An 18,339-nucleotide genomic window follows, 5' to 3' on the forward strand; every position below is an offset into this window, starting at 1 on the left:
TGAATCCGGAGTCCGGAGAAGTTTTCAAATGGTGGGAAGCCTCGAAGCGGCAAGTGTCGCTAGCCGCAAGGGCAGTTTTAACTCACGTGACTCACCGCCCCCCTCCCCCGTCTCGGTTTTTGAGTCATGATCGTCCGATTTCGATGCGGAAGAGCCATCCCGCTGCTGGTTTACCCCTCTTCAATAGTCGGTACACCTCTTCTCAGATTGACCTTCTGACGTTGCGGGCTACAGTCATGGCTTCCGAGGGCTCCAACGATCTGCCTGTCAGGCCTGCTGCCGACGCCAAACCTGCTGGTGAGTTTACCATTTTTGTCCCGCCACATGTTATCGGAAGCCCTCCTAATCAGTAAACGAGCCAGGCAACGGTCTTCCCGATTTTATCATCGAACGTAACAACCTCTTCGAGGAACTGTGGCAGCAATATCTGGAAGAGCTCAAGAACAAGCCCCACAACGACATCAATGTCACTATCGAACTTGGTGACGGCAACACCGCCAATGTCACCGCGAAGGCCTTCGAGACCACCCCCGCTCAGCTTCTGAAGAACGTCCCCAAGGAATTGAGCGCTAGCATCGTTATCGCGAAGGTGGACAAGGAACTCTGGGATCTTGGTCGCCCGCTTGAGGGTGATTGTACCGTCTCTTATGTGCCATTTGAGCACCCCGAGGGAAAAGAGGTTTTCTGGCACTCCAGCGCGCACACCCTGGGAGAGGCATGTGAGTGCGAGTTCGGATGTCTTCTTTCTCACGGTCCCCCCACCCCCCAGGGTTTCTTCTATGATATGGCCATGCCCGATGGGTACGTTCATCTAGTCCTTGCCTTCAGGAGTTTCCACGCTAACTGCGAAACAGTCGTGTCGTCAGGGAGACTGATTGGTCGGCCTTGGACAACAAAGCCTCTCGTATCTTCAAGGAGAAGCAGAGCTTCGACCGGTTGGAGGTCACCAAGGAGAACCTCAAGAAGATGTTCGCATACAGCAAGTACAAGCTTCACTACATTGACAAGTTGGTGACCGGCGAAAAGAGCACCGTCTACCGGTGCGGTACTCTTGTCGATTTGTGCAGGGGTCCCCACATCCAGAGCACTGGCAAGATCAAGACTTTCAAGATCATGCAGGTATGTCGCGGTCATAGTATTTCTATCTCATAGTGGCCTATTGCTAATATCTCAAAGAACTCTTCGGCGTACTTCCTTGGCGACCAGACCAACGACTCACTGCAGCGCATCCGTGGTGTTGCCTTTCCCGACAAGAAGCTGATGTCCGAACACCTTAAGTTCCTCGAGGAGGCAGAGAAGCGCAATCACCTCAAGATCGGAAAGGAGCAGGAGCTTTTCTTCTTCGACGAAGTCTCTCCTGGATGCGCTTTCCTTTTGCCCAACGGTACTAAGATTTTCAACGCTCTCCAGTCCCTTCTGCGCTCAGAGTATCGCAAGCGTGGCTACCAGGAGGTCCAGACCCCCAACATGTATGATGTTGGTATCTGGAAGACTTCCGGCCACTGGGCGCACTACAAGGACGACATGTTCAAGTTGGACGTCGAGAAGAGAGAGTGGGCGCTGAAGCCCATGAACTGCCCTGGTCACTTCGTGCTCTTTGGTCACCGTGACCGTAGTTATCGTGAGCTTCCTCTGAGAATCGCGGATTTCGGTGTCCTGCACCGTAACGAGGCCTCCGGCGCTCTCAGCGGACTTACCCGTGTCCGCAAGTTCCAGCAGGATGATACCCACATTTTCTGTACTCAGGACCAGGTAAGGATTTGGCACGAGCTTTCCCGTCATTTCACAATGGAACTAATCCAGCGTAGATCATGTCCGAGATCGAGGGTCTGTTCGACTTCCTGCAGTCCATCTACGGCCTCTTTGGCTTCACCTTCAAGCTCAAGCTCTCTACCCGCCCGGAGAAGTACCTGGGTGAGCTTGCCACCTGGAACTATGCCGAAGAGCAGCTGAAGGCTGCCATGACCAAGTTCAAGGGCAGTGACTGGTACATTGACGAGGGCGATGGAGCCTTCTACGGCCCCAAGATCGACATCACCATTGCCGATGCCCTCAAGCGAGAGTTCCAGTGTGCCACCATCCAGCTTGACTACCAGGCTCCTATCAACTTCAAGCTTGAATATATGACCAACGAGAAGACGCAGACGGCCCAGATGACCCAGGAGGAGCCTAAGGAGGGCGAGGCCAAGTCCACGGAGCCTGGTCCTGGTCGCGCTCGTCCCGTTGTTATCCACCGTGCCATCATCGGCAGCTTTGAGCGTTTCCTTGGTATCTTGATTGAGCACTTCGGTGGCAAGTGGCCTTTCTGGATCAGTCCCCGTCAAATCCTAATCGTCCCGGTCATGCCCGCTGTCAACGACTACGTCGAGGAGTTGCAGCAAATCTTGCGCGCTGACAAGCTGAACGTTGACATTGATATCAGCGGTAACACCATGCAGAAGAAGATCCGTACTGGACAATTGCAGCAGTACAACTTCATTTTCGGTATGTTCTCTGTCTTGTTATGCTTCTCTCCTTCACTTATGCTAATTCCGTTATTCTAGTTGTTGGTGCCCAAGAGAAGGAGAACCGCTCGGTCAACATCCGTAACCGTGATGACCCCGCCACCCAGAACAAGGGCATCATGGTTCCTCTGGAAGAGGCCCGTGAGAAGCTCCGCAGTCTGCGGAAGGAGCGCAGACTGGTCAACTCCCTGTAAAGGGAGAATTCTGCCATTCTGCTCGCTGGTAGAGTGAGTTGCTTAAGAATACTCAAGATTTACGTGTCGATATACCATAGTTTTAGATCCTAGCTCGCATAAAGAGCCAATGCAAGGCAGGAAAGAAAGACAGACTAAGATGAAAGAGGTTGTGCTTCTAGACTTAAAGAGGGGATGTTGGACTTGCTATTGAGCTGGAGTTTTGACGATGATGTTTTGCTTGAAGCGTACGCAGCCTGGGAAAAGTGCGGTTTGTGAGAAGCTCTGAAGTTATCAATGGCTCGATTGTTGGCGTTTATCTTGTCGGGTCCTTCCCGGCTAAACTACTTAGCAAATGCTTGTATGAGGGAGGCTAAATTTACGCGACGGAATGCTGGTAGTTTAGCAATGCCAGGACTCCTGACTGAGCTGGTATATTCGTACGGTTTACGGAGTACTCCGTACTTCATATCGATAATTGTCTTTGCTTTCTCCTGAACATTGGCGCACTGCTTGATCCATCATATTCCTCTATGAGTGTTAAAGATCCACCCGAGCCCCTCTCTCCACCTATGTCAACGTAAGCTTTAGAGGGCACTTCCTCTCTCCCTTCCTTCCTCCCCCCCCGGGGCAATTGTTCCGAATTTTCTGCAACAATCCCATTCAAACACAATTCTGCCGTGCTAAAGTGTCTTTCTCCACACCCCAGAACACAGAAAGTGAGGTGATCATCGTCATGTCTGATCCCTGATGATGTCTCGAATCAACCGTCACCCCTCCCTGCTTATCGCGGCCGCGTTTCTCGCCGCATGCCTGATCTTTCTCCTCTCCTCGTCCCGCCGGACCGCCACTACTGAACCCCTGTCTCACAATGAATTGAACCAGCCGTCGTCGTCTCCCAATGATTACACGAACCCGTGCTACGTGGATCTCGACCTCCTGCGGCAATATTCTCCCACGTTTTCCTCAATCGAGTACGCACGATTAGAGATCGCCGTGGACCAGTCCGACAATTTCACCGGGTACACAGATACCCTCGATGCCAAGTTTCCCAAATTCCGGACGGTGTCCCTGGAGGGTGATGCGCAGCGGCAGGACCTCTCCGCCGAGCGATGCGCGCCCGCCGTGACTATTCAGGGCCCCCGGCCGCGTCCTCGTCCCGATGCATCGCACCTGGTCTTCGGCGTTGCGACCTCGATGGAGCGCCTGCTTGATTCTTTGGATGCCTTTGCGCATTGGGCCGGTGGAACAAACGCGCGGATTCTGGCCGTGGTGGACAGTGCCGGCGCCGCCAAGAAGGGGGCACTGGCACGGGCGGAGGCATTGGGGATCCGTTTGGTGATCCGGGAGAAGGCAGTGGAAGAACGCTTGGATCGGTGGTTCTATCTGGTTCGGTACCTGTACGAACTGCGGGACGATAACACCCAATGGACGGTCCTGATCGATGATGACACCTTCTTCCCCTCGATGGAGAGGCTGGTCGACCGACTGGCCACATATGACCCGACGCAGCCGCATTACGTCGGGAGCATGACGGAGGACCTGCATCAGTTGTATAGTGGGGGTTTGATGGCATACGGCGGTGCGGGGATTTTCCTCTCGCTGCCTCTGGTTCAGCAGCTGCAGCCTTTCTTCGACGAGTGCTACGTCTTCAAGAGTGGCGGCGATCGGATGCTCTCGCAGTGCATCTACGCGCATACGAACACGAAGCTTACCTGGGAGAAGGGCCTCTTTCAGGTGGATCTCCGCGGCGATGCGTCCGGGTTCTACGAGGCGGGTCGGGAACAACCGCTCTCGGTGCACCACTGGAAGTCCTGGTTCCAAGCGGACATGGTGGCTCTGAGTAAGGTAGCCAGCATCGCTGGCGACGAAGCGTTACTCCATAGGTGGCTTCTACCGAGAGACTGGTACCTCGTGAACGGCTTTTCGGTGATCCAGTATGCTACAATCTCGGATGATCCGCTGCCCATGGAGCAGACATGGGATGACAGCAAATATACGGGGCCGGATCCGTTTACGTTTAGCCTGGGACCGCTCCGGCGGAAGGATGAGAACAAGATCTCGTACCGCCTGCAGACTGCAGTGGCAGAGCGCGAGCGGGTGCGACAGATTTACACGCGACAGGTAGAGCCGGAGAGGCTAGAAGTGTTGGAAGTAGTTTGGGTTGTTGCTTCAGCAGACAATCAATGATTTTTACTTCTTAGATTACAATTTTAGTTTAGCGCAAATAGACCAAATGAATACCAATTATGAGCTCTCAAGCTGATTGGAAATCAGGTGGTGGTTCTGGGCTGCACACACTAGATCTTACATAGAGCGGGTGAATCGCTGGTGCATGCAGCGACTCGCCAATGCAGTCATGCCATCCTCCGATTGTTGCTAGGAGCTTGCCTTCGGCTAGGCCCAGAAATGCTTATCTTCTGCCATACTAGGTAGGAAAAATCCTTGTGTCTGTGGGAAGTGGCTGTTCAGTAGTAATGCATTTTCGACCTCATAAAGAAATTAGGCCGCCGTGATAGGCAGAATTCTTTTCCGTATGAAGCTGGGGCCATATCACAGATGCAGTCAGGCTGCATGCATTTATTATCACGAGTATTATTGCTGCTGCTGCTTGCTTCTCACTACTCATGCAGCACGGTGCGCGCTTCGTCGACCCAATCAGTGGAGCTGTCACATTTCAGCTGGTCTCCATCGGCCCCTCTCTTCCATCATTTGCAGCAAAGCAGACAGGCGGTTATCTGTCTGCTGCAAGCGGTTGGGTCTCCGGTGGGTTTCAGGACTCGAGACTGGGTCCATCCAGCGATCGAGGCTAGCGAGTCAAAGGAGCATATCGTGGCCTTCTCGGTCGGCCTGGGCTTTTTTTTTGTGTTTTGCCAATTGCCAGCCTTAGTTGTCTTAGTGTACCCTTCCTTGGCGGGGCGTTCCGGACGGGTTGACGGTCAGTCAGTCACCCAATCCTTGGTTCTTGTCTGCATTTATTATTACTGTATCACTGTTGCTCTCTCGTGTGCGTAAGGCGAGCCTCTCGTATAATTGAGGGTGTCCGGGATGGGATGTAGATTTCTCTGGAAGGGGGCTTTATAAGAAAGACAGGACAAGGTTAGAGCGACAGATAGAAAGAAAAGAGTAAAAAGGAACTTGTGACCAGCAACTTAGTTCCCCCTCATCCCCTCATTGCCTTTTCCTCCAAACTATTTGCTTTGTACCCCACCGGGTCGGAACAACTCGCCCTCCCCCTCTTTCCCCTTTGAGCCTCCTTGTCTCTCGCTCTCTCGCTCTCTCGCGCCATCCTCAACTCTCACTCGCTCTTCGTCTCCTCCTCCCGTCTTTCTCTTTCTCCCTTCTCTCCCCTTTCTCTTGCTATCCTCTCCTCCTTCCGTTGGCTTTTTGTCCTCATTATTTGCTCTCATCTTGCTCTGCCGCTAGTTCAACATGTCCGACCTGCAGGGCCGCAAGATCTTCAAGGTCTTCAACCAGGACTTCATTGTCGATGAGCGCTACAATGTCACCAAGGAGCTAGGTCAGGGCGCATACGGTATCGTCTGGTATGTTGTGATGCTATTCAACTGGTTTCAAACGGGAAGGGCAATGAAGACTAAGAACGGACAGTGCTGCTACCAACGTGCAGACGGGTGAAGGTGTTGCCATCAAGAAGGTCACCAATGTCTTCAGCAAGAAGATCTTGGCCAAGCGCGCTCTGAGAGAAATCAAGCTGCTTCAGCACTTCCGAGGCCACCGTAATGTACGCTCTCACGCTATCTAGCTATCTTGACCCCTGGGAAATCGCTGACTCGAGCTTGTTGCAGATCACTTGCTTGTACGATATGGATATTCCCCGCCCGGACAACTTCAACGAGACCTACCTATACGAAGGTAAGCTCCCCCACCCCGATTATTTCATTTGAAGGGGTTGCTCACACAATGGATCACTCCTATAGAGTTGATGGAGTGCGACTTGGCCGCTATTATCCGCTCCGGACAGCCCCTCACCGATGCCCACTTCCAATCCTTCATCTACCAGATTCTCTGCGGTCTCAAGTACATCCACTCGGCGAACGTGCTGCACCGTGACCTGAAACCCGGTAACTTGCTGGTCAATGCCGACTGCGAGCTGAAGATCTGTGATTTTGGATTGGCCCGCGGCTTCTCGATCGATCCGGAGGAGAATGCAGGATACATGACGGAATACGTCGCCACGCGCTGGTACCGCGCCCCGGAGATCATGCTGAGCTTCCAGAGCTACACCAAAGCTAGTAAGTGATGTCCTGTTCTTTCCATGTCGTGCGAGATGCTGATATCAGGACGCAGTCGATGTCTGGTCTGTCGGTTGTATCCTTGCTGAGCTGCTCGGAGGCCGTCCATTCTTCAAGGGTCGCGACTATGTCGACCAGCTCAACCAGATCCTGCACTACCTGGGAACACCCAACGAGGAAACCCTTAGCCGCATTGGCTCCCCCCGGGCCCAGGAATATGTGCGCAACCTTCCCTTCATGCCGAAGATCCCCTTCCAGCGCTTGTTCCCAAACGCCAACCCCGATGCCCTCGACCTATTGGACCGCATGCTTGCTTTCGACCCCACGTCGCGCATCTCGGTCGAAGAGGCGCTGGAGCACCCGTACCTGCACATCTGGCACGACGCTTCGGACGAGCCCACGTGCCCCACCACTTTCGACTTCCACTTCGAAGTTGTCGACGATGTGGGTGAGATGCGCCACATGATCTACGACGAGGTCGTGCGTTTCCGCTCCACCGTCCGGCAGCAGTCGCAGGCGCAGGCCGCCGCGGCCCAACAACAGCAGGCTGCCCAGCAGACGAACGTGCCCATTCCCGAAAACCAGCAGGGCGGATGGAAGCAGGAGGAACCCAAGCCCCAGGAAGCGCTCGCCGCGGGCGGTGGCCACCAGAACGATCTGGAATCGTCTCTGCAGCGTGGCATGGATGTGCAATGAGTGTGTGCGGTTGCTGCCTGCGCTGAGCTGCCGGTATCATCCATGAACCATCAATGACTGCACTACCAAGGGATGACCAATGAAAGATGGAAGATGAAAAAGAAGAGATCTAGTACGGGGCACGATTGCTCCCCACGTAATATTTGTCGATTCAAACCCCCTTTATCAACCAAATTCGTCGACTTGCCCGTTGTCGTTCTGGAACTCGCGGGCGTTTCCGGGACTGTCATCTGCCCGAATATGCTATGTCTATTACCCTCCAACAATGTAAAACCTTCGCGGTTCACTGTCAAATCTATTCTTCCGAGATGCAAATAAACCAAAATTCAACTTTCTTCGTGTATGTTCCCTCTCAGAGGACTTTTTTCCTCTGTACGGTTTTATCATAGATGAGAGTGCTTCATCTAGGTGACTCGATCTCCGAGGTCTTATTCCCAGTAATCAACCACTTCTTATTCCTGCTTCGTCCGAGAAAGGAAGTGTTCTTTGACAGATACATTAGTTGTAAGACGAGCCACTATCGAATCCGTCTTCATCAGTCATAAATACCATTGATATTCCACTATACTATACACATCAATCCCCACGTAACGTCATCGAAAAAAACCCAGGATTTTGCATCCTTTCTTCATCCCAAACCTGAAAAGCTCCACGTAGAAGAAACAAGCAAAATCCAAAGGAATCTCAAACCCCAAGCATAGCCCTCAAGAATTCACCATTCAGATGCTGCACCCCCCCCCCCCCCCCCTTTTCTCACACTACTAGAGAATATGATAATTCTCCTTCCAAAACAGTAGGTAGCAAGAAGATAAGACAAAGTCAAACCAGAAACCTCCCGCGCCTTCCCTGAAAGCCAGAGCTATATAGACAAGGGCCAAATAAGAGTCAAAAGTATATGAAATGATCCTCAAAAAGAGCATCCAATTCATTAGATATGTCCCACTGAACGGAATTAGCTCAAGCTTCAGTAGTAATACCCGCGCCACCAGACCGCCATACAAGCGGCGACCACCAGATCCAACATCTTGATGCCTTCGTCCTCGATGATCAGCTTGCCGAGCTTAGCGGATTTGCCGCGCATGCCGCCGCCGGCGCGCTCGCGGGCCAGGGAAAAGTCGAGGCGTTCGTCTTCGCTGGCGCGGCGGCGCAGGAGGAAGGCTTTCTCTTCTTTTTGCTTGGCGTGATGGTGGTGGTGATGGTGGTGGTGAGGATCGTCGAAATCGCCGCCGCCGCTGCTGGTGCTGCTGTTGGATGGGTGGCGGGTATGGTGTTGATGTCTGTGCGGGCTACCGCCACCACCACCTCCAAGGCTCGAGGTGCTGGCACCAGAGCGGGCGCGGGGACGGGTGTAGGTGTTTGGGTTGAGGAATTGGGCGAGGGAGTTGCGTTTGGACGTTGTCGAGGCGGCGGAGGTTGGTGTTTGCGGGGAGGAGATGGCGGTGTTAGTGGGGTGGCTGGATTCGCCGGGAGGGGTGGTGAATTGTTGGGGATTGGAGAGGTCCCGGAAGGGAGTGGTTTGGCTGAGGGCGAAGGGGGAGACGTGGGATGGGCCGGGGGGTTGGTGGAGGTGACCGGCTTGGAAGGGCGTGTTGAAGCGGATCTCAGCCACGGTTACGGCGGGGGTCTCGGGGGGCGGCGCCGCAGTCGAGGCAGCGGAGGGGAAAGGGTGATGATGGCTGCTGTCGTTGCTTCTGCTGTGAGAGTGATGAGGGCCGCCCGGCGTGGGTATCATATGTTTGCATTTCAAGCTGCGGCCGTTGACGCTGGTGGAGAAGGTACAGATGCCGTTCCAGGGCGACGTGAATGTGTAGTAGCCGCTCTTAAGTTTGGACATGCCCGGCGGAAGTGGCTTAGGCGGACTACCGCTGCCTCCATGGTCGAGCGCCGCGCGGTTCATGTCCAAGGAGCCCCCTCGAGGCTCGTCTTGGATATATGGCCGTGAGACGCAGAGCTTGCGGCGGAAGCGTCGAGGTTGGGAAGGGTTGTTCGGGGTGGAAGTCGGCTTGGGACTTGGAGTGGAGTCTAGGAAGCCAGGCGGAATAGAAGCCGGAAGCTTGAATGATGCCAGTGACGGTGGGCGTCCGTCGGTATTGGGAAGATTCAACCCCAGACTAGCAAGGGAGAAAGGCTCATCCTGCGCCAGAAATCGATTGTAACCTGGGGTAGAGATCTCGATATCAAAGGCGCTACCGTCCAAGCGGGGAGTGGAAATCGTCGCGACATTCCACTGACTGCCATGGGTGGGATCGCGGCGAATGAGAGTGATATGAAATCCGGGGGCATCGCGGGGTTGACGCTCCTGCGGTCTCCGGCTTGGAGACTGGCCTGGGCTACGCGCAGGCGATCCTCGATAAGAGCGCGCGGGGCTCCCATGAGCCGAGTGCGGCCGGATTTCAGGCCGAATTCGAGGCCGCCTAGTGTCTAAGCTATTGCGACTGGACGACAATGCCTCGTATTTCTCCTTCCAGCTTTCCTGACCGCGGGAGATGTACCCCGACAGCGCCGCGCTCCACCGGTTGGGTCTCTTCATCGAGACAGCGTCACTACCTGCAGGATCTTCCAGCGGGGCTGCAGGTAGCTGCTTATGCGGACGCGCATTTTCCAGATTTGTAAGGTCTCCCGTAGCGAGCTGCAGAACGCTGTCGCGATCATCCAGTGGCAGATGTGGCGGAGGGGTAACGGGCGAGGTTTCACTGGGCACGGTGCCTTGGAAGCTAGGACGATAAGGGAGATACGGACGCTGTAAGGTATCCAGCACCGGTGGCGGGGACTGAGGCTCCTGCGGTTGCCATGAAGTTGGGCGCGGATGGGCTGGAAGCGGAAATGCGATATTGGCTTCTGCCTTGGGCGAGGCAGCCGCATTCGCGCCGCCCGGTACAGGCTTGCGCCGGACGTTGTTCAATCGCGCCAGATGTGGTTGGCCTGCAAGAGGGGTGTCCGCATCATCTCCGAGAGCTTCCTTGCGCTTCCGGGCCTCCTCTTCGCGCTCTTGTTCGTATTCCTGGAGAAGAGCTTCATCTTCGGGGGTTGCGACGTGCAGGTAATAGAGGGAGGCATTGATTGCCTCCGCCGATACGCTCGATTTCGTTGGGGGTTTCAAGGGAGTGAGGAAGACATCTATATTGGCGCAAAACAGACAGGACAGTCAGCAGTTGTTCATCCATGTAAAAAAAGCGAATCCAAGACTGAAAGGTAGGTGGCTGGGTCGCACGACTAGCCTCGACGGCAGGCGGTCGATAGTGGTAGTGTAGTGCGGGGTATTTGCCGATATCATGCAGTAAGGGTCTGTATGGTTCACATTGTTTACCCACCTCTACTGCCAGGTACACGCACGATGTACAGGACTAGGGGGTCCAACTTCTTCTGCGCCGGATTGCGGGGATAAGCGGGAGGATTCGAGGCGATGGCAGTGATTGAAGATAGCGAGCGGGCCTCGACGGGGGCTCGAGGCAGCCCTGAAACAGCCTCCCCCTCCCCCGCAGCGTCAATCTTCGGCATGGGATGTGGAGGCGAAGTCCTGAAGTGGAATGGACTGCGCAAACAATTGCGCTCAGAGACCCAAGCCAGGAGAGGCCGAGCAGCTATCGAGTTGGACCACCAGAAGGCAAAGAACAAGAGGAAGAAGAAAGAGGCTGGGAGAGAAACAAATAAGAGGCGCGGAGAAGCCGGAGAAAACGCCAAGAAGATGTGTCGATCGTCATCGGGCAGCCATACGAGAGACGGGGATGGGGAGGATCAGAATAAAGAGAGGTCAGAGAGATCTCGGAGTGGATAACAATGAAAGGACATAGTCTGGAGAAAAGAAAGATAGTTGGGTTACACAGAAGAAAGTCAGTCGAGTTGTGGCTGAAGAAGCAGAAGAGGAGGAAGAGGGAGAGGGAGAGCAGACACACGAGCTTGGACTCGGCGGGTTGTTTGGTTGCCTGGCAGCCCCCCTTCATCCATTTGTCCAGTTGACGGGCAACAATACAGAAAAACCTACAATAATTCACAACTTACGACACAGTCAACACAATGATCATCCATTGAGATGATGGCAGATGAGTGATTGGTATCTCGCTAACAATATATCTTCATAAGAAAGAAAGAAAACAAAAAAAAGGCCCTTGAACCTACAGTCCTCCAGTCCCGAATCCCATTAATCATTCCCCATTCGTCCATCAAACCACTCTAGGTAGATAAAACCATCCAAGGTCAAGTCATAAGACTGTCGAGGGAATGACAGACAGACAGTCTGGAGAGAGAGAGAGAAATAAAGAAAGAAAAATGAAACAAAATGACAGTCGCCGCATGAACGCCAATGCTCCTTCCCAAATGTATATGCCTGTGATCCATCTCCAAGACCATATAATCCAAGACAGGCTTAAACAACCGTCTCCGATCGCTCGCCGGTCGCAATGATTGGCACATTAAGCCCACGTTCAGGGCTCTGCAGCACAAGCTGCTCGTGACGTCGCGCTCGCAAGAAGTCGCTAATGGCTCGAATCAGGATAAACCACCCGACAATCATCAACACATAGGAAATCCATTCGCTCGTGGTGATGCCGGACATGCCTCCACCGCCTCCGTCACCTCCTGTGCTGCCATCAACATTAGTAGGGTCAAAACTGTGGCTGTTTGGATCGGGAGGCGTGACATAGTCGGCGCCGCCCTCGTCCGACCCTTTTGACTCATTGCCGCCTTTCATGTAGAAGCCGTATTGCACCAAAGTCAGACCGAGACCCGCCCGGCTACCGTTTTTGGCTGCATGTGTGGTATGGAGTAGATATGTCAAGAGGAAGCCGACCAGCTGGAAAGACATGGAGATCATAGCATTCCAAACGAACGAGAAGATCGAGCCGACCGGCAGCCCGTCCACGAAAACCTCGTCCGAAGAGATACCAGGGGCCAAAATCGTCGTCTCCCAGTATGGCGGGGTGGCGTCAGCTGCCGCTTCTTCGTAGGACTAATCAGAGATAGTCAGTACACATATCCTCCCGTGGCAACCCAGCGCGCGGATTACAAATCACATACCGGTGGTAAATCCTCGTTCTTCTCCCCACGCTCGGGCTTGGCTGCCAGATTGGCGAACACACCGTCGTTCGCTGAAGTAACCACCCGGCTTGCTCCAGAGCTGGGGGTGCTGAAGGACGGCAAGATGGTTGGTCGTCGCTGGATGCCTCCGGTACCGCGAGTCTCCCCTGAGGACGCCTCAGGGCTGGCGCCCGCTCCTCCAGACGAGGATGCCGCTGCGGTATTCGCTGCTGCCGCACTGCTGTGATTGTCCGCCATGGCCCAGGGTTCTGGCTGGGCCCGCATTAGCCGCTGACGGTCATCAGGCTCGTCGTCGGGTTCTGAGTCGCTGCCGTCCCCGAAGGCATCGGCTAGGGTCTGGTCGGCATCGTGTCGGCGAGGGTCATCGTTGGGCAGAAGGCGTCGGGAAGAGAAAGAGGATGAGCGAGAACGAAAGGAAGGGGGAGGGGAGTTCGGGGTCGGGCTGGTTCGGAGAGGGATGGACGATTGAGATTGAAGGTGGTCGTCTTCATCGTGGGCGTTAACCTGCATTTGATCCCATCGCGTCAGTTTATCTGAAATGGTACCAAACACACCACACCCAACGAGCACAGAAAGAATGCTACCACTTCTGATCGAGGCCCAGGGGTGGGAAAGTTTTATTTGAGTTGCATACCCTTTGATAACGCTGCGAGCTCATAATGAGCGGAGCGAGCGGAGCAACCGGATCGGAAGGGAAAGGAAAGAATCGAACACAGTCAAAACGAACACCCCGGACAAGATAGAGAGATCGACAAAGAAGACGGGAGGAAAGGGAGAGAGCAACCCAAAGGGGATGTGGAGGGGGTGAGAAGATGGGATGGCGAGGAGTGGAATGGAAGGAGATGATCGGGGATGACGAGGAGACGGGCGTAAGGCACTCAGGCACCGCTGGGTGGGTGGCGCAAGGCTGTGGGGGCCTTAGGCAGAAGCCAATCAGTAAGCATGAGTTGGTTGCACAACATACTTCCTCGGCATTGCTGCTATGATCATGAGTATGCTGTGAACGACCATATGCAGGAATGAATGATGACAATGTGTATATTTTTATTCTTATACCTACATGAGGTGTGTACTGAATAGGAAAAGAAGGTCAATTGTACGACGCCGGCGCGTTTACCTAGTTGTCGACAAATTGCATCCACTACACACAGACATTTATGGCCCCCGACTGACAAATATGGCTCGCCTCCATGCGAGGTTACCCTGTTATTGACCTCAATTTCTCGACAGTCGATATCTTGCCTGCACTTCCCACAGCATCAACTATGATGAAATATGGCTTCCCGAAACATGTCCGCCCAGTCGACGGTAGAACTACTTAAGATCCATGGTCTCCAAGACATGAAGATACGAGCCTCACTCGACCGTTTAAAGGATCTCATCATACAATCTTATCTTTATCCAGGAATCACAATCTGGACATTCTCGGGACTTTGTTCGCTCCACAAACACCAGAGAGCACCCCGCAATCTACTCGATCCAACAGCCCAAGCACCATGGCCTCAGAACCGAACAGCGACCCCCACCGCAAAACCTGCCTCATCCCCTACGTGGATCCCGACACTGCACCCTCAGTCATCCAGGAGCGCCTTAAAGTCCTCCCCTTCCGGCGCAACATCCTCCTCATCCTCGCTCACTCCCAAGGCCTCTTCCCCCACATCAGCGGCCTGCTGGGGGCATGTTTCGACGGCAAGCAGCGGAAGCTCTCGCTCTTTGACTGGCAGGTAGTGGTGCTTCGAGTGTCCCGCGCTCTCGATGCGAAGTATGTGTGGGATGTCAACGTTCCCGTGGCCGAGGCGTTCGGCTTTCCCCCGGAGAAGGCCGAGGCCATGGGGTGCTCGGCGCAGGACGTGGTCGAGGGGAAAGGCCCGTGGAGTGAGCGGGAGCGGGCGATCTTGCGGCTAGTAGATGAGCAGTTGAAGGGAGCTACCAACGAGTCGGACACGGTGAAGGAAGCTCTGCAGCACTTGGACGTGGACGAAGTGGTGGAGGTGTTGGTCATGACGGGGATCTATGCGATGTTGGCGGGGGTGATGAGGGGGTTGAAGATTGACGACGATGAGGTTATTCCGGACTTCCAGGAGAAGATCAGAAGTGCTGTCTCTGAGAGTTAATTGGGGGCTGTGGAATGCATATACTTTCTGATTGCCATGCTTTGATTCCTGTACTTACAACAAGGTAGTCCAATCACATTGCCATATTCGGAATAGATTACCCTAATTGCTGCATTGTTCAAGAGCGGACGCAGACTATGGTGGAAACACTTGCACCAGCATCAGCTCCGAAACTTTGATAATGAGTATGAAAGAAAGAAGATCTAACATCCCCCAAAGAAAACTATCTCCCAACCAACTCAGACACATATATCATCCCAAATTCGTAGAAGATTGGTGAATATATGTAAGTAGCTTACTAATCCCTGACTAACGAGCATAAGCACATGCAGCTCCGCAACAAAAGTTGCATATCGCGATCCAACCAAACCCACCCAGAACCTCATCCCGCAAATTAATTGACTGCCATCCAAAACCTCCACCATCTCTACACCAACCCCACCAATTCACAACCACCAGTCCTACCCTCAACCACTTAGCCACTGGCCCAAGGGCAACCCTACACAGAAACAATGGCCACCAAAACACCAGTACGTCAATCCACCATCCACCCTGTCTCCCCCCAATCCCAATACCAACCCCAACCCCAACCCCAACCCCAACCCCAATCCCATTCTCCGCCTCTCAAAAGCCCAACTAACACCCTCTAAAAGTCAACCACAGCCCGCATAACCCACCTCCTCACCCACTGGCCCAAAGACAAAGTCCGCCCGGCCTCCGTCTCCATCCACGCCTATCTGCAATCCCGGCTCCCGCAGCCGCAGCCGCAGCCGCAATCGCCGCCGTCGCCCTCCTCCTCCTCTTCCTCATCTTCCTCCGCCCGAACAGCCCAAAAACCGGGTCTCTCCGAGGCCAACCTCGACGCCCTCACCTCCCTCCTCAACGACAAGTACGCCCGGCGGTACCCGCTGCCGCCGCGCCTGCGCCACCCGGCCAGTAACCCGCAGCACTACGAGAACGTGATCCGGGAGTTCGACGAGGCGCCGGACCGGGATTGGCTGGGCCGGTTGCGGAAGAAGGTCGTGGGGATGTTGCGGTTGAAGTAGACTTCACCTATTCCCTTTCTTACCCTGTGGGGGTTTATGTTTTTTCCAGTGGGTTGCTGTATGATAGGGTACAAGGGGGGAGAGAGCCGGTATGGATGGATGGGTAGAGGTAGTCTGGGGGCTGGGGCGATTATGGCGAAAAGGCCTTGGGCATTACGCACGGCACACGGCACTTTACTCTTGCTTTCTGGGGTTGTAATAACATGGGGGAGCATTTGGTAGATGGGTTGGGTTGGGTTGGGTTGGATGGAATATGCTTGCTTGCGTCGGGCTTTTATCGATCCTGGAGAAACTGGAGTTCGATTTTAGAGAAGTTCGAAAACTCGAAAACTCGAAATAAGGGGATGGGAATCGGGGATGAAAAACTACTGTACTGTACTGTACTTTTATGGCTTATGGCGCAACAAAACTTGTATATATATGTGGACCTTTAATGATGCGCAGCAATCAAAAGTGATGGAACTTAAATCATAATGCAATTGCGATATTCCGTAATCTTATTCATCTATGTACAGTACAATCCATATCTTCCGACCTGAACCTGTCAGGCAATTTCACACATTATATCCAACCCTGTCAATCCAGCTGCGAAGAAAAGGTGCAATAGAAACAAATCACAGCATGGGCTTCACATCGTCAGCAACCTTGAAGGGCGCCTCGGTCTTGCTGCGCACCTCCTCCACAGTGACTCCATCCGCCAGCTCGACCAGCGTTAACCCGTCAGTGAAGTCGACATCAAATACGCACAGCTCCGTGATAATGCGGCTGACACAAGTTTTCCCAGTCAAGGGGAACTCGCACTGCTTGACAATCTTAGGGTTTCCCTTCTTATCGGTGTGCTCCATGGTCACGACCACCTTTGTCGCAGAGGGATTCGAGACGAGGTCCATGGCCCCACCGAAGCCCTTGATCTTGCCTGGAAGCATCCCTGAACCCGAAGTGATTAGCTTCGTCATCTACATCTTCAGATATATCGAAATCACTTACAGTTAGCCAGATCACCCCTTGCGCTGACTTGCATTGCGCCCAATATCGTCAAGTCGATACGACCTGACCGGATCATGCCGAAGGACTCATCGCTACCAAAGCACGCCGCGCCAGGCAACAGCGTCACCGTCTCCTTACCAGCATTAATCAGATCCGGGTCCTCCTGTCCCTTCTTAGGGTAGGGGCCCAATCCCAAAATACCGTTCTCGGACTGCAGCATGACCTCAACCGAGGGATCCACGAAGTTCGGAGCCAGCATCGGCATCCCGATCCCCAGGTTCGCGTACATGCCGTTCTTGAACTCCTTAGCCGCGCGCCGGACAATGCGCTCGCGCTTCGCGGCCGTCTCGCCCTTCCCCAGCGCGGCGGTCTCCTCCGCACCTTCCTCCTTGGCGAAGGTGAACTTCTCGATGTTCTTGGGCGTGGTGCTCTGGACCACACGCTTGACGTAGATCCCGGGCAGATGGATCGCCGCGGGCTCGATCTCGCCCACCTCGACGATGTGCTCCGCTTCGACGATCGTCGTCTTGGCATTGCGGCCCATGGCGCCGTTGAAGTTGGCCGCCGCATAGCGGAACTGACAGTTGCCCAGCTTGTCGGCCTTCCACGCCTTGACGAAGGCGTAGTCGCCCTTGATCGCCTCCTCCATCACATAGCTCTTCTTGTCGAAGACCTTGACGTCCCGCGGATGGCTGTACAGGGCCACGGTGCCGTCGGCGTTGTGCTTCAGAGGAAGCTCTCCTGTCTGCACAACGGTGCCGCAGGCCGCCGGGGTGTAGAACGCCGGAATCCCGGCTCCACCGGCCCGACACCGCTCGGCCAAGGTGCCTTGTGGGGTCAATTCCAGCTCAATCTCGCCTGTCAGGTACATGCGCTCGAAGGTCTTGTTCTCCCCAACGTAACTGGAAATCATCTTTTTGATCTGCTTGGACTGGAGGAGAAGGCCCAGTCCTGATCCGTCGACTCCGGCGTTGTTGCTGACGACGGTCAGGCCGCTGATGGTCGGGTTTTCCCGCACCGCGTTGATCAGAGTGTCCGGTACACCACAGAGACCGAAGCCTCCGGCCAATACGGTTGAGTTGGGCTTCAAATCCTTGACCGCAAGATCGGCAGAAGAGACTACCTTATTGATCTCTGGCCGACGGATGCTGTGTGAGAACGCACGAGCAAGAAATCGCTGGTGCTAGACGAGTACCAACATTCTTAGTGAATGGTGGGGAGTCAAACATAAGAAGCTGAGAACCTACCTTGCTGGGGTCGGTACCGAGCCTCCGCGCAAAGCGCAAGCCCGTAGCTAGTTGAGAAGGCATAATGGCAGTATGAGGGGAAGTGGGAACGGGGAACGCCGTGAGGGGATACACTCTCTGTAGTAATCGATGGATAACCTGACTCGCAGTCACCTACGGAGAGGAGGTAGCAAAATCAGAGTGTCAAACAGGACGTAAGAAAGGTATACGAGAGAAGAGAATTGAGGTTGAGAAGCGGAGAATCTTCGCCTTTTATCGGGTCAAGAAAAGCAGCGAACGGCTTCA

General features: G+C 54.2%; 8 protein-coding genes across 8 annotated transcripts; 5 read left to right on the plus strand and 3 right to left on the minus strand.

Moving 5' to 3' along the window:
• The first annotated feature begins 156 nt into the window (after positions 1 to 156).
• BO95DRAFT_442409 (threonine--tRNA ligase THS1) lies at positions 157 to 3,108 on the plus strand. The gene is made up of 6 exons (XM_025586414.1): positions 157 to 297; positions 363 to 801; positions 855 to 1,119; positions 1,177 to 1,752; positions 1,809 to 2,484; positions 2,544 to 3,108. Exons 1-6 carry the CDS (start codon positions 237 to 239, stop codon positions 2,696 to 2,698), a joined length of 2,172 nt encoding a protein of 723 aa, XP_025442555.1. The 5' UTR covers positions 157 to 236; the 3' UTR covers positions 2,699 to 3,108.
• Positions 3,109 to 3,313: 205 nt separating this feature from the next.
• BO95DRAFT_442410 (glycosyltransferase family 31 protein) lies at positions 3,314 to 4,902 on the plus strand. The gene has a single exon (XM_025586415.1). The coding sequence runs from the start codon at positions 3,431 to 3,433 to the stop codon at positions 4,865 to 4,867; it is 1,437 nt and encodes a 478-aa protein (XP_025442556.1). The 5' UTR covers positions 3,314 to 3,430; the 3' UTR covers positions 4,868 to 4,902.
• Positions 4,903 to 5,901: 999 nt separating this feature from the next.
• Positions 5,902 to 7,657, plus strand: mpkA (mitogen-activated serine/threonine-protein kinase SLT2). The gene is made up of 5 exons (XM_025580456.1): positions 5,902 to 6,222; positions 6,287 to 6,419; positions 6,484 to 6,550; positions 6,616 to 6,930; positions 6,986 to 7,657. The coding sequence occupies exons 1-5, from the start codon at positions 6,110 to 6,112 to the stop codon at positions 7,624 to 7,626; spliced, it is 1,269 nt and encodes a 422-aa protein (XP_025442557.1). The 5' UTR covers positions 5,902 to 6,109; the 3' UTR covers positions 7,627 to 7,657.
• Positions 7,658 to 8,380: 723 nt separating this feature from the next.
• Positions 8,381 to 11,437, minus strand: BO95DRAFT_442415 (uncharacterized protein). The gene is made up of 2 exons (XM_025586416.1): positions 10,938 to 11,437; positions 8,381 to 10,743 (listed from the first exon to the last, which is right to left on the minus strand). Exons 1-2 carry the CDS (start codon positions 11,122 to 11,124, stop codon positions 8,591 to 8,593), a joined length of 2,340 nt encoding a protein of 779 aa, XP_025442558.1. The 5' UTR covers positions 11,125 to 11,437; the 3' UTR covers positions 8,381 to 8,590.
• Positions 11,438 to 11,647: 210 nt separating this feature from the next.
• On the minus strand, positions 11,648 to 13,432 carry BO95DRAFT_442417 (metal homeostatis BSD2 family protein). Its single transcript, XM_025586417.1, has 3 exons — positions 13,295 to 13,432; positions 12,640 to 13,164; positions 11,648 to 12,571 (listed from the first exon to the last, which is right to left on the minus strand). Exons 1-3 carry the CDS (start codon positions 13,316 to 13,318, stop codon positions 11,990 to 11,992), a joined length of 1,131 nt encoding a protein of 376 aa, XP_025442559.1. The 5' UTR covers positions 13,319 to 13,432; the 3' UTR covers positions 11,648 to 11,989.
• Positions 13,433 to 13,657: 225 nt separating this feature from the next.
• BO95DRAFT_442419 (uncharacterized protein) lies at positions 13,658 to 14,848 on the plus strand. The gene has a single exon (XM_025586418.1). It carries the CDS (start codon positions 14,157 to 14,159, stop codon positions 14,772 to 14,774), a length of 618 nt encoding a protein of 205 aa, XP_025442560.1. The 5' UTR covers positions 13,658 to 14,156; the 3' UTR covers positions 14,775 to 14,848.
• Positions 14,849 to 15,154: 306 nt separating this feature from the next.
• On the plus strand, positions 15,155 to 16,276 carry BO95DRAFT_442420 (ubiquinol-cytochrome c reductase complex assembly factor 2). Its single transcript, XM_025586419.1, has 2 exons — positions 15,155 to 15,304; positions 15,428 to 16,276. The coding sequence occupies exons 1-2, from the start codon at positions 15,287 to 15,289 to the stop codon at positions 15,818 to 15,820; spliced, it is 411 nt and encodes a 136-aa protein (XP_025442561.1). The 5' UTR covers positions 15,155 to 15,286; the 3' UTR covers positions 15,821 to 16,276.
• A 6-nt stretch (positions 16,277 to 16,282) lies between these two features.
• On the minus strand, positions 16,283 to 18,117 carry BO95DRAFT_514151 (3-oxoacid CoA-transferase; the record flags this gene model as incomplete). The annotated part of the gene is made up of 3 exons (XM_025591658.1): positions 16,283 to 16,748; positions 16,808 to 17,990; positions 18,055 to 18,117. The coding sequence occupies 3 exons, from the start codon at positions 18,115 to 18,117 to the stop codon at positions 16,435 to 16,437; spliced, it is 1,560 nt and encodes a 519-aa protein (XP_025442562.1). The 3' UTR covers positions 16,283 to 16,434.
• Between the last annotated feature and the right edge of the window lie 222 nt (positions 18,118 to 18,339).

This window comes from Aspergillus brunneoviolaceus (assembly GCF_003184695.1).
Source record: "Aspergillus brunneoviolaceus CBS 621.78 unplaced genomic scaffold BO95scaffold_31, whole genome shotgun sequence".
Taxonomy (NCBI): Eukaryota; Fungi; Ascomycota; class Eurotiomycetes; order Eurotiales; family Aspergillaceae; genus Aspergillus; species Aspergillus brunneoviolaceus.

What these genes read in the sequence shown, in the direction of transcription:
- BO95DRAFT_442410 (XM_025586415.1), top strand. Translation starts at nt 3,431, where the DNA reads ATGTCTCGAATCAACCGTCACCCCTCCCTGCTTATCGCGGCCGCGTTT.
- BO95DRAFT_442409 (XM_025586414.1), top strand. Translation starts at nt 237, where the DNA reads ATGGCTTCCGAGGGCTCCAACGATCTGCCTGTCAGGCCTGCTGCCGAC. An exon ending in GATATGGCCATGCCCGATGG is followed by an intron (nt 802 to 854) that starts GTACGTTCATCT and finishes ACTGCGAAACAG; the next exon opens with TCGTGTCGTCAGGGAGACTG. An exon ending in TTTTCTGTACTCAGGACCAG is followed by an intron (nt 1,753 to 1,808) that starts GTAAGGATTTGG and finishes AATCCAGCGTAG; the next exon opens with ATCATGTCCGAGATCGAGGG.
- BO95DRAFT_442419 (XM_025586418.1), top strand. Translation starts at nt 14,157, where the DNA reads ATGGCCTCAGAACCGAACAGCGACCCCCACCGCAAAACCTGCCTCATC.
- BO95DRAFT_442415 (XM_025586416.1), bottom strand. Translation starts at nt 11,124, where the DNA reads ATGCCGAAGATTGACGCTGCGGGGGAGGGGGAGGCTGTTTCAGGGCTG. An exon ending in GCGTGTACCTGGCAGTAGAG is followed by an intron (nt 10,744 to 10,937) that starts GTGGGTAAACAA and finishes GCGCCAATATAG; the next exon opens with ATGTCTTCCTCACTCCCTTG.
- mpkA (XM_025580456.1), top strand. Translation starts at nt 6,110, where the DNA reads ATGTCCGACCTGCAGGGCCGCAAGATCTTCAAGGTCTTCAACCAGGAC. An exon ending in GGCGCATACGGTATCGTCTG is followed by an intron (nt 6,223 to 6,286) that starts GTATGTTGTGAT and finishes AAGAACGGACAG; the next exon opens with TGCTGCTACCAACGTGCAGA. An exon ending in CCAGAGCTACACCAAAGCTA is followed by an intron (nt 6,931 to 6,985) that starts GTAAGTGATGTC and finishes ATCAGGACGCAG; the next exon opens with TCGATGTCTGGTCTGTCGGT.
- BO95DRAFT_442417 (XM_025586417.1), bottom strand. Translation starts at nt 13,318, where the DNA reads ATGAGCTCGCAGCGTTATCAAAGG. An exon ending in GCTCGCAGCGTTATCAAAGG is followed by an intron (nt 13,165 to 13,294) that starts GTATGCAACTCA and finishes GATCAAATGCAG; the next exon opens with GTTAACGCCCACGATGAAGA. An exon ending in AGAACGAGGATTTACCACCG is followed by an intron (nt 12,572 to 12,639) that starts GTATGTGATTTG and finishes ATCTCTGATTAG; the next exon opens with TCCTACGAAGAAGCGGCAGC.